Source organism: Crocodylus porosus, unplaced genomic scaffold, assembly GCF_001723895.1.
Source record: "Crocodylus porosus isolate Cpor-Errol unplaced genomic scaffold, CroPor_comp1, whole genome shotgun sequence".
NCBI lineage: Eukaryota > Metazoa > Chordata > Crocodylia > Crocodylidae > Crocodylus > Crocodylus porosus.
In genome coordinates, this window is record NW_017728949.1 from 20,136,035 (window position 1) to 20,150,181 (window position 14,147).

The following is a 14,147-nucleotide window of genomic DNA, read 5'->3' on the forward strand; positions in this document are numbered from 1 at the left end:
AGAGTCCCCTCGTAAGACCATGAAAGAGTATTTGGAAATAATTTCCTATAGGTAGAAAAGTGTCTATTCAACGTTTCCTGTGAATGGTCTCAGCTACTGTGAAATCAGATCCTAAAGCATGTGAAGGCACAAGCAGATGCACGAATATATTGTTGTAAGGGCAGTGGGCTGAACCCTTTGTAATTGCTTTGTCTGTCTGTTCCTATCTCAAAGTAAACAGAAGTTACCCTTGAATGGAACAAAGTTGTGTTACCCAATGTTTCACTTCACTTTCTATAGAACAGAAGCAGACAGATAACCAGGTATGCTCTATTGCTGGACAAGTTCATGAGTGGGAAATATCGCCCGCCTTTAACCACTATATTGATCATTTCTCCATGTCATGACACTTACATGGGCAAAATGACTATTAAGTTTTTAAAGTGTAAAGCATCAGTTGTGGCATTAAAGCCTCAGCAGTGGAATTCTTTATCTAGTGGAGATGGGTAAATGTTTAAAAAACAATCATTGAAGACATCAGACAATTTGTTACTGTTTGCTAGATAATTGTTTTGTGAAATTATTTGACAAATAGTATTTAAGCAGCTTTTCAACCAGGTAAATACTGTCAAACAATAGTTGATGAGCACAAGCAGCTCTTAGTAAACTTGCCCAATGGCATTCAGCCAGCTCTGCCATGTATGTCTCTGTTGAATGGATAGATTCTTTGCTGTTACCACTTCTATTTTCTGCCTCTTGCTCAGTATGGTTAACAATAGGGTTGGGAATGTCTTCAAGGACATGAGCTGACCTATTTTATCTTACTGGACCTCAGCCAGGAGGATTCAGGGGATGGGAGGTCTGCTTGGGGGAAGGCAAAGAGACCTAGTTTTCCTTTGGATGCCAGGTCAGATAGCAGCAAGTTTTGTGATTTCCTGGGGCAACCACATGCAAATAAACAGCCTGCCTCAGCGAATAAATAAGTGGGAGTTAAAGCAGCTTCTATGAGAAATCTCCCTTCGAACACAAACCCTGCTCCTGTTTCTTCAGAGTTGGTACTCTGTGCAGCAGATGGTCTCCTGCTGGAACACAGGGGCTTGGCTCTGCCATGGCCCATATGGGCCACTATTCCCAGTTTGCTGCCCACAGGTCTTTCTGATTGATTGAATTCTGTGTTGAGGTTCACCTGTGAACAACCCCTAAAGTGCAAAGCAAAGTTCCTCTGAAAAAGATGTTTGCCTGGATTAGAAGAAGCCCCATAGATGTTCATGCCATCTGTACCAAAGCCAGGAGTTAGCTCAGATTCACTCTGCATGCTGCCCAGCCTGAATCTCAGCTTAGTGATCCACTGCCCAGTAAGTATATGGTGCTAAGTGATTCACAAAGTCCTGCGATCATGGCATGCTTGTTAGGCACAAGCCCATCCTGAAGGCAGGTGTTGTAGCAATGCCTTATAAGGGTTGCTGATAGGCTGAAGGCCTACTGAGTCTCCCAGTGTCCACAGAGGAACATGTGCAATGCAGTGCTGAAGGGGTGAGGTTATAATATTTCCCTCTTCCAGGTCTTTGGGGTACCATGTGCTCTGAGTAGGGGTGCATGGAAGGATGCCCTTTGCTCTCTTCAGAGCCAGCAGTGCAATTCTGACAAGCCAGTGGCAAGTGAAGTCTCCTTGCAACTCCCTTTCTGCTGTACTCTGTCAGGCCTGCTCAGGTCTGACCTATCCAATGCGTAGGGGTGAGCCTGTAGGACTCTGAGCTCCCTCACTCCCCTGGCAAAGCCCTGTCCATGAGGAGTGGACTGGATGTGAATTAAGCCCAACTTTTTTCAAAACAACCCCGCAGAACATGGGGAGAGCAGAGGAGAATGCAGCACCAATGCAGAGACAGCTGTTAGTCATGCACTTCCAGTAAGCAGGAAATCTCTCAACTCACCTAGGGTGTTCCTAGCTGAGCTCCTCCAAGAGTCTGTTTCCTCACAGCCATGACCAAACTGCACCAAGCCCTCCGAGACAATGCTGACCACAACACAGTTGTGGTTGCATGCCCTCGTTAGGTTAGCACTAGGGGTGGAAGGCTGGCTAAAGATCGTCATCGTCTTGGGCACCACTTCAATTCCATTCAGACTTCCAGGCCTACATCTGGGCTTGTGCACAGCTATGTCACTAACCCACAAAGAGCACCCATTTTTACAACCATGTAACTATTCTAGGCCAAATCCACTCAACTGAAGATAGTCATTATAATGTCACTCCATTCTATGGAGTGGATCCCGACACCCTGCTTGGCCTATGGCATGGTCTACAGAAATATTTCCTTCAGAGATCTTTTCAGAGTCCTCTGAAATGAAGTGGTTCAGAATAGTGCTCTACTGCTGTACCTCTCATTAATAATGAAAATAGCTGAGCATGTTGCTGTGAGATGAGAATCCATTCACCTTGGTGTGGAGACTCATGATGGAGGCTTGGGTTTCACACCTAGCAGAACCCATACATTGCTGCTGTTTGAGAAGATAGACAGTCCTGCTGTTCAGCATGCCAGAGAAAATGTCCTGGCATATTCATCACCTCTACAAATCAGTCCTGCCCAGCAGTCCTACATGGTCTTAACATTAGCTCCCATCATCGCAAATGCTTTGGAAGAATAGACATTTGATGTTGACTGAGACAAGGCAGAGGTTGGAAGTGTGAGCTGCTCCATCCTTTGATTGGAACCAGCCCCCACATGCAGCCTAGCAGGATATGATTCTACACACTTTCAGACTGCAGGCTTGATGGCATCATCCAGAACACTTTCAGGAAGTGGGAAGGTGCCCCATTTGTGAACAACTTATCACTTTAGCCTTAGGCACCAGGAAGAGTTGGGTGGCCTTTGTGCTGTCCCCAATTAATATTTATTTGCACATTAGTAAATCAGCAGGAGAAGAGTGTGCATAGCTCCCTGCTAGCCTGCTGGCTGGCTGTGGCAAATAGTCTGGCACTATGTCTAATGGAAAACTGTTTGCCCTGCCTGAGGTTTTTACTACCTGTTGTCTTTATCCCCTCAGGAAGTTCTTGGTAAGTATTCTCCAGAGACAATGGCTGCACAGCCAGGAAGACTCTTCCTTTTGAAGAAGCTTGGACAATATGCTTCCTAGTGCTGCAAGGAAGGCATGTTCCCCATATCAAGCTTTGCGGAAAGACACTTGCCCAAGAGCACAGCACATGGGAAAAAGGTTAGCATCACACCTTGACATTCCAGCCTCAGCACTCCCCAGCCCAAATCATAAGTGCTTACAAATGATAAGTCCAGGCACCCAAAACCAAGGACCTGGCTTAAAAAAAAAAAATCACATCATTTTAAAAAAACAATACATTTTTTACTCTGCCTTCTGCTTTCTGGGCCTTCAGGGGCCTTGTTTTCCAGCTGTTCTCCACAACAGTATGTGATAAAGAGGGGACCCTTTTTTATTTCTGAAGATGAGATTCTCATATAAGTCACCTGACTCCTGAAACTGGAGCTTTCAGGAAAGCATGGAACATCACAAGACTTGGGAACAAAATCACAAGAGTTCACAAGGCTGCATCCCTTGTAACCTACATGTCAAACACTCAGTCTAGGTAGACAGACAGACAGAATAGGACAGACAGACTTTTTAGCAAGAGTAATGCAGGCTAGAAGCTCATCATATAACAAGCAGAATATGCTGAACATAGGGATACCTGCACCATCTCTACAGAGACTAGGAGAAATTGGAGAGGCTGTGTGTACACAAGCCTACCCATGGAGAGAGCTCAGACTGACAAGAAAAAGCGAGCCAGGTGTGGTATATAGGCCGACTCTTGAGATAAAATGACATCTCTTACCTCCCACCCTCTAGTGTGTACACGCATAGGACAGCTCACCAATCTCTGCCCCCAAGCCTATGCCTGTTCCCCTGGCACTACAGTATGGTGCAGAAGGTGCAGAGTTGCTGGCTCATTTACTTACCTGTTTGGCAGGGCAGGTCTGGACAAACAATCTGTGGATCTGAAATATGAATAAAAAGAGATACTGAGTGATGTGGTACTGTCCCTGCTGCAGGGCCATGGGAACTGTCTATGCTGTGGTCCCAAGCCTCTCATTGGGTAGACCAAAACTATAGTGGTGGAGGGCCTGGTGGGATGGGAGACTGAGACTCCAGCTGGGAAAGAGCCATCTGTCCTGAGCTACATCATTTGAGAAGCAAGGGTTTTTTCATGATCTCTTTTAGTGAACAAATCATACAGTTGGGCAAGATATTGGACAAGCTTTCAGGCACTTTCAGTCCCAAGAGTTTGACTAACATCTCCTCCAATTATACAGTTGGTCCCATAAAAGATATTGCTTGCTTTTCATATTTCCTGGACTATCACAGCTACAACAACTCTCCAAACCTACTACTGAGTTACTTTCAGGAGATAGTAGTGACCCAGCTGCATGCACTAGTAACCAGTGGGCTGGTGCACACTGGTACTGCACAGCTGTGCAGAGAACTGTCAGTAGCAGACCATCTTGGAATAATGGCTGCATGACCCCCATCTCAATAAGGGACTGAATAAGACTGGCAGCTACCAACCTGGGCAGAGCACATTCTCCATTTTGTCAATGAATTCCTCAGCCACCAGGTCTGAGAAGAGTCTCATTTTCTGCACTCTCTTTTCCTCATTGCAGGCGATTGACACCAGGGTCTCACTCTGTTCTGGCTGGTAGAACATGTCTCCAATGCCGATGGTATTGACAAAGACGTTTTCCTGACAGAGGGCGTTCAGGTTCTTGTCATCGTCCCGTGGGTCAAACCGCCCATCAGTTATCACCACTGCAAATACCCGAGCTTTCTCTCTCTGGCTTTCCTTGATGAGCTTGTTGTAGGCATATTGCAGGGCAGAGGGTGTCCATGTGCCCCCAGCAATCCACTCCAGGCGCTTCACTGCCTCTTTGAAGCTGGACAGCGAGTCTATGCGCTCATCATCAAACTGGATGGCTTCAAATGTCCCCTCGTGGCTGTACTGCACCACCCCAACACGGGCTCCTGCCAACAATGTCAGGGAGATCAGTGGTCACTCGCTGTGTGAGCCAGTGCTCTCCCAGGCACTCTGCCACCACCTGGCAGGGGAATGCTCCTCATTCAGGGACTCTATTTTGCCCAGCTGTACAGCTCAGCTGGGTGGGGAATCATCGTTCAGGACACTGGCCAGGCACTATCAAGACTGATGACAGCACAGCAATGACCAGCACCAGTGAAAAGCAAGGAAAACCAGAGCTGTGTTTACGTTGTAAAAAGTCTGACAGGCAGCTTGAAAAGAAGGGGATAGATCCCAACAAGAGACATGTGACACCTGCCCCAGGAGAAGGGCTAAGCCTTACTGTAAAACACAGCAGTCACTACCTGTTCCCATGCTCTTAGTAGACACTATCCAGATGGCTCAGCCAATGGACTGCCCCTCCAAGGGCAATCCATTAACAAGCCTTGGCTGCCTTTGTCACCCCCTCCTCCTCTCTGCTACACACCCTCCTAACCTGTCGGGGACTTGGGGTCCTTGGCGATGGAGCCCAGCCTGCTGACCACGTTGATGACAAAGTTCTTCTCTAGAGTGAAGTTGGTGTAGCCGATACTCTCAGAGCTGTCTATGACGAACAAGATGTCCAGGGCACCACAGCGCTTCTCACAGTCTGGGGGACAGGAGAGAGGGAGGAAATCAAAAAGAGACTAGGTAAATAGCAGTTTCCAGGAGAAAGGGGAGAGACCATGTTTGGAAAGGGAGTAGCTTGCAGGCCAGGTCATCGGTCCATTTGGTCTGCCTTCCCACCTCTAGCAAGGGAGCAAGGGGAAACTATGTGCAGGCACTTCTGCAGGAGAGAGGAAGCCTTTCTTCTGAAACATGTGATTGGGCTGTCATTAGTATGACCTGAATTTTACTGTGACGTACTGTTCAGGGTCACCTAGTCAATGCCTATCCCTGGAGTGGAGGGTGGGGCTGGCTGGGCGAGGGCTCACAGGCTGCCTTTGCACAGCCCCTCTTCAGTTATTCTATTTCAGGTACTGTCTGAGAGTGGCATCACAGTGGGAACAGCCAAGCACATGGGGGCATGGAGCAGAAGCCAGCATGGAAGGGGCAGCTCAGCAGGGGAAGCAGCGGTTATTGCCCTACTTCTGATGGGCATTTTGCTGGGAACTCTTTCACCACAGAAGGAGCCAATGGCAGGCAGTGTTCAGAAGTAAGGGTGCCCCCAGGCACTAGTTGCACTTGCTGAGGACATGGCCTGAGAGCAAACAAGGAGTCCCACTGCATCCCCAAGCCAACGCCTTCCATGGGACTGAAGCAGTACACAGGCCTGGAGCTGGCTCATGGCTCAGGGACTTGCCTTGTCCTTCCTGATCCCCCTCATCACAGATGCAGGAAGGATTGCCTGGGAGAAGAACACTCAAAGGGGTGCACCTGCCCATCCCCCAAGTTATTCCCCCCAGCTCAGCACTGACACAAAGCCATAAAGAAGAGTGACACTACTGACCGCAGCAGCCACAGGTTTCCCTCACGTAGGTCATCACGTCACATTCCTGCCGGCAGAACACAGAGAGCAGAGGGCCAGGTGAGTGCTAGCCTCTTCTCGCAGGGCAGGCAGGGCCCAGCCTGTACCAAACCCCTTGGCCTGGCTTTCATTTCTCACCCAACAGTTCTGCATTGCCTCTCTGATTGGGACAATGTCTTAATGGTGGCTACATCTGTGCCAAATCACATCAGCTCTCCCTTCTCCAGCTCCTTCTTTCAGCAGGCCATGGACTTTGCTCTTCTCCATCATACAGAGGAAACTACCACTGATTTTGGTGTAACCAAGAGCAAGGCTGGCCCCCAAGTGTGATCCCCACTCAGAACACTTTGGAATTGTACCCTCCAGTGGCTGCCCCTGAATGGCATCAGCTTCCAGGTGTAAGGGTCTTTATTAGGAAATGGGCCCTACTTACCGTCAGGCCAGGAGGTCCTGCTGGGCCAGGGTCACCCTGTAAGAAGAACAAAGCAGTGTTGTTCCCCTTTCTGGGAATCCCCACTGCAGATGCCAGCTGGGGCAGATTCATGCAGACACTGGCAGGAACAGGAGCAGTGCCAGATGCCAGGATGCTCTGAAGAAATCTCTGAAGGCTCGCCGAGGGGTGAGCAGCCTCCTTCAGGGCCTGAGGGCAGTCACTGGTGCAGCTGTCTTCGCTTCACTGCTACAACCACATGTAAGAAGCAGGGAGCAGTAGAGCAACCATTTTCATATACTAACATGTTACAGTACCTCAGGGCCTTGTTCACCAGGTGGGCCTCTGGGTCCAGGCTGGCCTCCGGGGCCAGGGTCACCCTGGGAAGAAAAGAAAAGGAAATAATTGCACATATTTAAGTAGTGGTCAGAGCCATCTCCTGTTCATCCCAACTAGGACTATAACTGCTGAAGGCTCTCAAGCACCTCTTGTACCCAAGCACACAGGGGATGCAAAGCAGCTAGCAGTGCTCTCTCCAAGGCAGAACTCCCATGACTGATTATTGGAGGGGGCATCATATAATCAGACAGATCTCACTGCAGGCACAGTGTCCCTGGTCTCAGGACACAGCCACCATCTGAGTACCAAGGGACCATACACTGGCACACTGAAGTCAGACCTGCATGCAGGGGATGCTCTAGGGTTGCAGGGGTCATTTTCCCTGAGCTGCTTGTTTAGTTTAGCTTTCTGGGCCCAATGCATTGCTCTGGAATGATTCTAGCAACACTGTGATTCCAGAAGCACGAGATACACTGTCAGTGTAGGCAGACAGGCACTAGACATGCCAGAGGGAAGTTCTAGTGACCTTTAACTTGGCTCTCCTGCCCTACAGTGGTGCCCCAGATGCTGGGCCTCCAGACCTTCATTATCTGTATTTTCTCCCTTCCACCTCTCCCTCAGTAGTGGTGCTTAGCGGGGTTATAGAGGTGGGACCCCTACCTTGGCCACACCTGAAGCTGTGAGTGGCATTAACAAAGTACTTACAATCTCCCCTTTCTCTCCTTTAGTGCCTGGAGTGCCTTTTGGGCCAAAGTCGCCTCTTACACCCTGTTCAGAGAAAAGAGATAACATCAAGGCAGCTGCTCATGTGCTGGGAAAGGTATCACCATCAGTGAATCACAGTCAAAAACAGCAGCATGGCTGATGATCCTGTTCCAGAAATGCAGCTGTTTCACAGGCTGCCTTTAACTGTGTAGCCCTTATTGGCACAGAGATAAGAGGGCAATGTCTACAGCTACTCTTTGCTTAATGTCATAGTTACATTCTTGAAAAAATGCAACTTAAAGTGAAATGATGTTAGGCAAATCCAATTACGTCACAGTAGTTACCTACTAGCAGCAGGCGGTCAAACAACATTATAACAGAACACTGAGAGACTTTAAATGAGTATGTTCTCTAATAGATCAGTGATGTAATAATGAAACAAAATTAACTGGGACGATGTTAAGTGAGGAGTACCTGTACACTGACCTACCTTTAACAGGCATTCATTTAAGAATACAGTTGCTTTCTGAAGCATATTTCAGATTGCTACGCAGAGACTGTGGCATGGGAAATGAATCTTGGACTGGGTTTCTCGACAAGATAGCTAGGACCAGGAGGTCATTTTTGTAAGACTAATTAATAGTTAAAATGAGATGCACAGTGTATTGTTTCAGTGAGAAACACCACACCAAACTATCTATTCACCTGGCCTTGATTAGTTTATAATGTGTGTTACGGAGAAATAACCAGGTAATCAGCAGGGTTTATTTTCTATAAACCTGAGTGCTTAGTAATTGTCACTACCATGTAGCTATCTATCTTTGAATGGGATTATGAGGGATTTAAATGAATTGCACCCAAAACACAACATTAAAAAAATGAATTCATTAAACAGCATTATGTTGATGGAACACCTGAAAATCAAATACCCAAAAGCAATGAAATACCAGAATAAACATTTTCTTAAGCTGCTCACCTGGCTTGGTTGGAGTTTTAACCAGCAGATCCCCAGTTGATTAAAGTTTGGTGCCCTATAGGCTGCCAGCCTACCCTATAATATGTTATAGTAGTACTCAGAGGCCCCAGTCCCAACTGGTATCCAATTTTGTTTGATATAGTCATTGAAACATGGAAATGCATGGCTGGAAGGGACCTTCAGAAGCCATCTAGTCCAATTCCATACCAGAGGCAGGATCATTCCTATCCAAATGATCCTGTACAAATCCATTGTCTATCCTACTACCAAAACTAAATAATTAATCCTGACACAGCCACAAGACAAGGCACCTTAAACTTCTACAGGTAAAGCAGGGGGACCATGGTGCCTAATGTTCTGCTGCGGACAGCTTGTTAAAGTATACTCGAGCAATCATCTGAGTCAAACAGAGAGGTAAACATGGTGCCTGCCCCAAAAGCTGCTACTCCAGGATTCTTATTATTCTTATTTAACAGTTACGTTGCAACAGCACATCAAGGCCATGGATAGGTTGGCCCAAACCCCTCCTCTTACACCTACATTCCCACCTATGCTAAGTTCTGTACAGGTATATGATGGCCAGCATATATGAGGAACAGCAGTGGGGTGAGTCAATAGGACTGGCCTCTGGAAAGAAGGTTACTCAGCCACTTGCTGGCAGGGTTGGGAGCCAACTGCTCAGTGCATTAGATTAGGAAACAAATAAACAAGTCAAGCACACACACCTCTGGGCCAGGTAAGCCCTTCTCGCCTTTGTCACCCTGGAAAGAGATGAGAGGGGGTGAGTTAGTTTTGTTCTAAATTACTATTTTCTGTACATGTACCCAGAGCCAATAGGCCCAATATAATTACTTAACATACCTCTGAAATGATTTTCTTTACTACTGTCCTATTTCCCCCACTCCTGGCCAAGTGCATCTGTCTGCAGCCATCATCATGTAGCTAGCTATTCACTATCAAGTCCCTTACTGACCACAGAGCTGGAAACACTGGGGATGTTCAAGGGCACAGGTGGTGATTGTAACACACCTGCATTTCTCACGCTGTCCTTGTACCTCAGTAGTAAGAAGATCCATAACAAATCAAAAATGGTTTTCTAAATCTAACTCTGAAGGCTGTTAGGAGCCTCAGCAGCACTCTCCCTACTGACTCCAGGAATGATACCAATGCTTACTTGTGAAAATGAAACCCTCTGGCACATCTTGTCCCCCAGAACGGTGCACTCTCTCAAGGGGAAGATCTCCCCATTGCTCCCTCACAGCTGGTCACTCTGGCTTTGTATTGTGGCAGCCTCTTATGATTCCTTTCACCTGGTCTGACTTTATCACAGCTTTCTCCCCAAGTGTCCCTCCCTCTCTGCTTCTTTCCATGCTGTTCATTTGGGAGAGATAGGACATTAATTTCATTCTGAGTGTGCAAGCAAACATACCCGCGGTCCTGGGTAGCCATGTTTGCCGGAGCCAGGTCTGCCTCTGTCTCCCTTTGGTGAAAAAGAAGGAATTATTCAGTGAAACTGTAACATTAAAGAAGACCAGTCTCCCCAGTGGAGTGATACCAATGGCAGTCAGATACTCTTCCTTTCTCCCTAAGGCATGCATGCAATCTCTGCATGCTATCTGTCCTAACTAGCAACTGTGCACTTCAGTGCAGTAGATATGGGATCTGAGTTTACAAGGCCGAAGAAAGGGGTGCATGGACAGCAATGACTTCAACATACAGATCTGTCCTGGCAGAAGGAACCTGCAGAAACCAGAGGGCTCCTCTGTGGGAGAAAAGAAACCAGGAAAGGCAGCCAGCTGGGGCCCAGGACATCACTGAATTTTGCTGGGTGTAATTAAGACTGCTTTCGTCCTAGCAGGGCCTAGCCTCCCACATGAAAGGGGGTGCAAATTAGAATCCAGTGCCCATTCCAGAGATGCACACACAGATCCCTGGACCTGCTCTCCCCGAGACAGCGCAGCACCACCCTGGGCCTACTCCTGGATTTTACCTTTGGTCCTGGTGGGCCAGGGTCACCCCTTGGGCCCAAGTCACCTGGATCTCCACGTGATCCCTGGAAGAGAGTGACAGAGACCAGAGTAAGGGGAGGAATAGGACAGTTCCTGTGGCACAGTGGCCACCCAGGGAACCACAATATCGATGTCTCAAGAAAACACAAGTAGAGCACCACTTCTTCTATGAGCTTATAACAACACAGCCAGGGACAGTTCAGTTTTTCCCCACTTCCCTACATCCTTCAGAGCCTGCGAGCCCTGGGTACCTGGCACTTGAAAGATTCCTTCCAGCAGCAAACTGCTAGCATTAACTAAGGTTGCTTACAGCTATGTGGCCGGTGAGACAGGGCCAGTGTAGTCAACTGCACTGAGCATAGCAGCAGGGGATGGTGGGTCCTGGTTCTAACCTTAACTGTGACATGGATTAGCAGGCAGAGCTGGGCCTTGAGCCCCTCTGTGGCTCAGGGGGCCATGATGGGGCCATGTTACTTTCTTTCTGAAGAAACAGCCAGAGCTGATGACCAAAAAAAAGGTAAAAAATCTGCCTGAGGTTCGCCACCATCAGGGATCTGGCCCACTCCTTTCTGTAGCCAATAGCACACCAAGGAGTCAGGGTGCCGGCATCACAAACCCTTCACTGCTCTGGCACCTTTTGCTGTTTGCCTATTGCGTGGTGAACCCCAGCCATTGCCATCAGTCACACAGTTCCACAAGGAACAGGACACTTACGGGATTGCCTGGCTCTCCCACAGCACCTGAAGAGCCCCGCGCCCCTTGCAGTCCTCGATCCCCCTAAGGAACAAAGCAACAAAAGAGCAGTCACAGAACTGTGAGCAGACAGAGAAAACTTCAGCATCTGGAGTCTGGGGTTTGTGCTGGTGGTAAGGGAGGTTCTGGTACCATGCCATATGTGTAACTAGTCAGAGGCAAGTCTGAGGTCCCACCTAGGCATTTTTGTGATGGCAAATCCATCAACTGTGGAGCCCAGCTGCTCCTCATGAGCAGGGATGGGGAAGACTCCCCTGGGTGACTCTATGCACTGCCGGTCCAGCCCAGGGGCTCCAGCCCTGAAAGCTGCCTTTCCTGAAGGCTGTTCAGCAGCAATGCACTGCAGTACTCCAGTGCATGCATGCAGGCAAGGCTCTCCCTCAGCCACTACAGGGGCTGTGCCCATGCCTGGAGAGGCGGGACCTGCTTGGAGGCAGGGGGCAGGTGCTATAGTTGCAGGCCACGGGGACAAATGACTTCCCTGCAGGGAACAATACTGCATGGGAGAAACAAATGGTGGGGGGGGCCCCTTACCAATCCTGGTGACCTGAGCCTGTAACTCATTCTTACCTTGGCTCCTTTGTTTCCAGTTTCTCCTGGCAAGCCCCTGATGCCCTCAGGGCCAGGGTCCCCCTGTCAGAATGGAAAGAGCAGTCAGATACACCTGCTGCCTGTAACCAGGCTCCTCATGTACCCAGGTTACCTAGGTCACCCAAAGTGTATTGCACCTCACACCTCATGGCCCTGCTGCTCTGTCTCTGCCATGGAGCAAGGGGTTCTCTATACCTTGTTTAATACCTGAAGCATTGCTGTGCTTCTGTCTCTCCTCTCATCTCAGTGTCAGGGCCCAGCTCAGGAGGCCAAGCAGGCCTATCTGGAGACTCCTGCTACTGTGCCCAACCCTGCTCTGGGTCACTAAAGAGTGACATGTAGCATGCCCTCTGCCCACTGTGCCCCACAAAGGCTCTTCCCCTGCACCTGTCTGAGGCAATCTGTGACTGTGGAGTAGCACGTACCCTGCATCTGAATGCCAACGCACTCTGCACTGGGGCTCTGCCCTCCAAAAAAATGCTAGAGGCAGGTGGGATCAGCACACAGACCCCAGGCCCTCACCCTCCTGCATGTGCCAGGGACTGGCCTGCCTGTTAACAGGCATAGGAGCTTCCCTGCCTACACCATATGCTCCCCCAGTGTCCATTGCCCCACAGGAGGGATCAGATGTGCCCTATGGAGGGCTGTATTCAGGTCTGCTGCTTTCTGGTGAGCCAGCAGTCCTCTCAGTAGAGTCCCTGGCCAGCTGAAGCCTGGGCAGTACCGAGTGGTGCCCTGCCCCTTGTGCTTTGGGAAGCCTTCACTCACCTTCTCTCCCTTGACTCCAGGGCTTCCTGGGCTGCCCTTTGTTCCTGCATCACCGCGACGACCCTTGGCAAACATAAGAGGCAGTCAGCAAAGAGGGCAGCAAAGGTGTAGGTTGGCTTAGCTACCACTCTTGGGCTTTGCTGCCTGCTCCTTTGCCCTGCCAGCTTACGAGCCATGGCTGCTGCATTGCCCGTGGCTGGGCTTCCATGCACACATGACCAGGTGCAACATCTGTTTGTTTTATGCTGCAGTGTTGGTTTTCTTCTTCAGGGAATGACTTAATTTTTCTAAGGAGAGTCACCACCACATGTGTAGGTGCTCACACAGACACCGATGGCTCATTCTCTTCACAATAAACAGCTGCACTGACTTCATCTAGCCTCACTTTTACCTACTGGATCTGGCCAACTGTCTCTAATGCAGCACTGTTACAACTGTCCTGGGGGAGCGTCGGCCTGTTTCCACCAGCTGGGGGACTGAGCAGCAGCTTCACTTGCAGTCCAGCAGCACTGTGGGTTGCGATTGACTCCTACAGCCAGGGCAGTGGCCCCAGTGACTTTTTTCCTGATGTTGAGCATGATTCTGCCCTGCCCTCATGTGGTCACTCCATGGTGCACCAACTACAATAACTACACGGCAGGCACTGGCAGGCAAAGCCACTGGCTTTGGGAGCTAAGCAGGGAACAGTTGAGGCAATTTGGGACTGACTGAATTTAACTTGTCATCTTCTGGACTGCAGGTTGATGGGGCAGGCCAGCTGTTCCTCAGACTAGTCTTTCAGGCTGTCTACAGTTTCTGGCCCTTTTCTTGCTTCATGGTTTTAGCATGCCCTTTGCAATCAACAGGGCTTGGAGAGTATTGCTTAAAATGACAATTTTGACTGTAAGCAGGGACAGAGTCTGGAGAAAATCATGTGTTACACAGTGAACCTCTTACCTCCCACCCCTTTCTGATGGGGTAGTGAGGGGACTCATACAACCCCTGTCAGTGCTAACAGTAGCTCCTTGCTGGTACTGGTAGGGTGGGGAGGGGGATAGCAATGGCCCTCATAATGGGATTTCTTGCAGGGGGGA

At 49.1% G+C, this 14,147-nt stretch overlaps 1 protein-coding gene across 2 annotated transcripts in view; it reads right to left on the minus strand.

The window, feature by feature from the left end:
- The window catches only part of COL6A2 (collagen type VI alpha 2 chain), a 43,336-nt gene that overhangs the window by 7,434 nt on the left and 21,755 nt on the right, over positions 1-14,147 (minus strand). For both annotated transcript variants that reach the window (XM_019553863.1, XM_019553864.1), the window contains exons 15-27: positions 13,075-13,137; positions 12,286-12,348; positions 11,677-11,739; positions 10,944-11,006; positions 10,383-10,433; positions 9,679-9,714; positions 7,978-8,040; positions 7,251-7,313; positions 6,937-6,972; positions 6,486-6,531; positions 5,493-5,645; positions 4,552-5,004; positions 3,945-3,983 (exon numbers count right to left, since the gene is read on the minus strand). In XM_019553863.1, the coding sequence (XP_019409408.1) occupies positions 3,945-3,983; positions 4,552-5,004; positions 5,493-5,645; positions 6,486-6,531; positions 6,937-6,972; positions 7,251-7,313; positions 7,978-8,040; positions 9,679-9,714; positions 10,383-10,433; positions 10,944-11,006; positions 11,677-11,739; positions 12,286-12,348; positions 13,075-13,137 (1,192 nt within the window). The remainder of the gene's footprint in view (positions 1-3,944; positions 3,984-4,551; positions 5,005-5,492; positions 5,646-6,485; positions 6,532-6,936; positions 6,973-7,250; positions 7,314-7,977; positions 8,041-9,678; positions 9,715-10,382; positions 10,434-10,943; positions 11,007-11,676; positions 11,740-12,285; positions 12,349-13,074; positions 13,138-14,147) is intronic.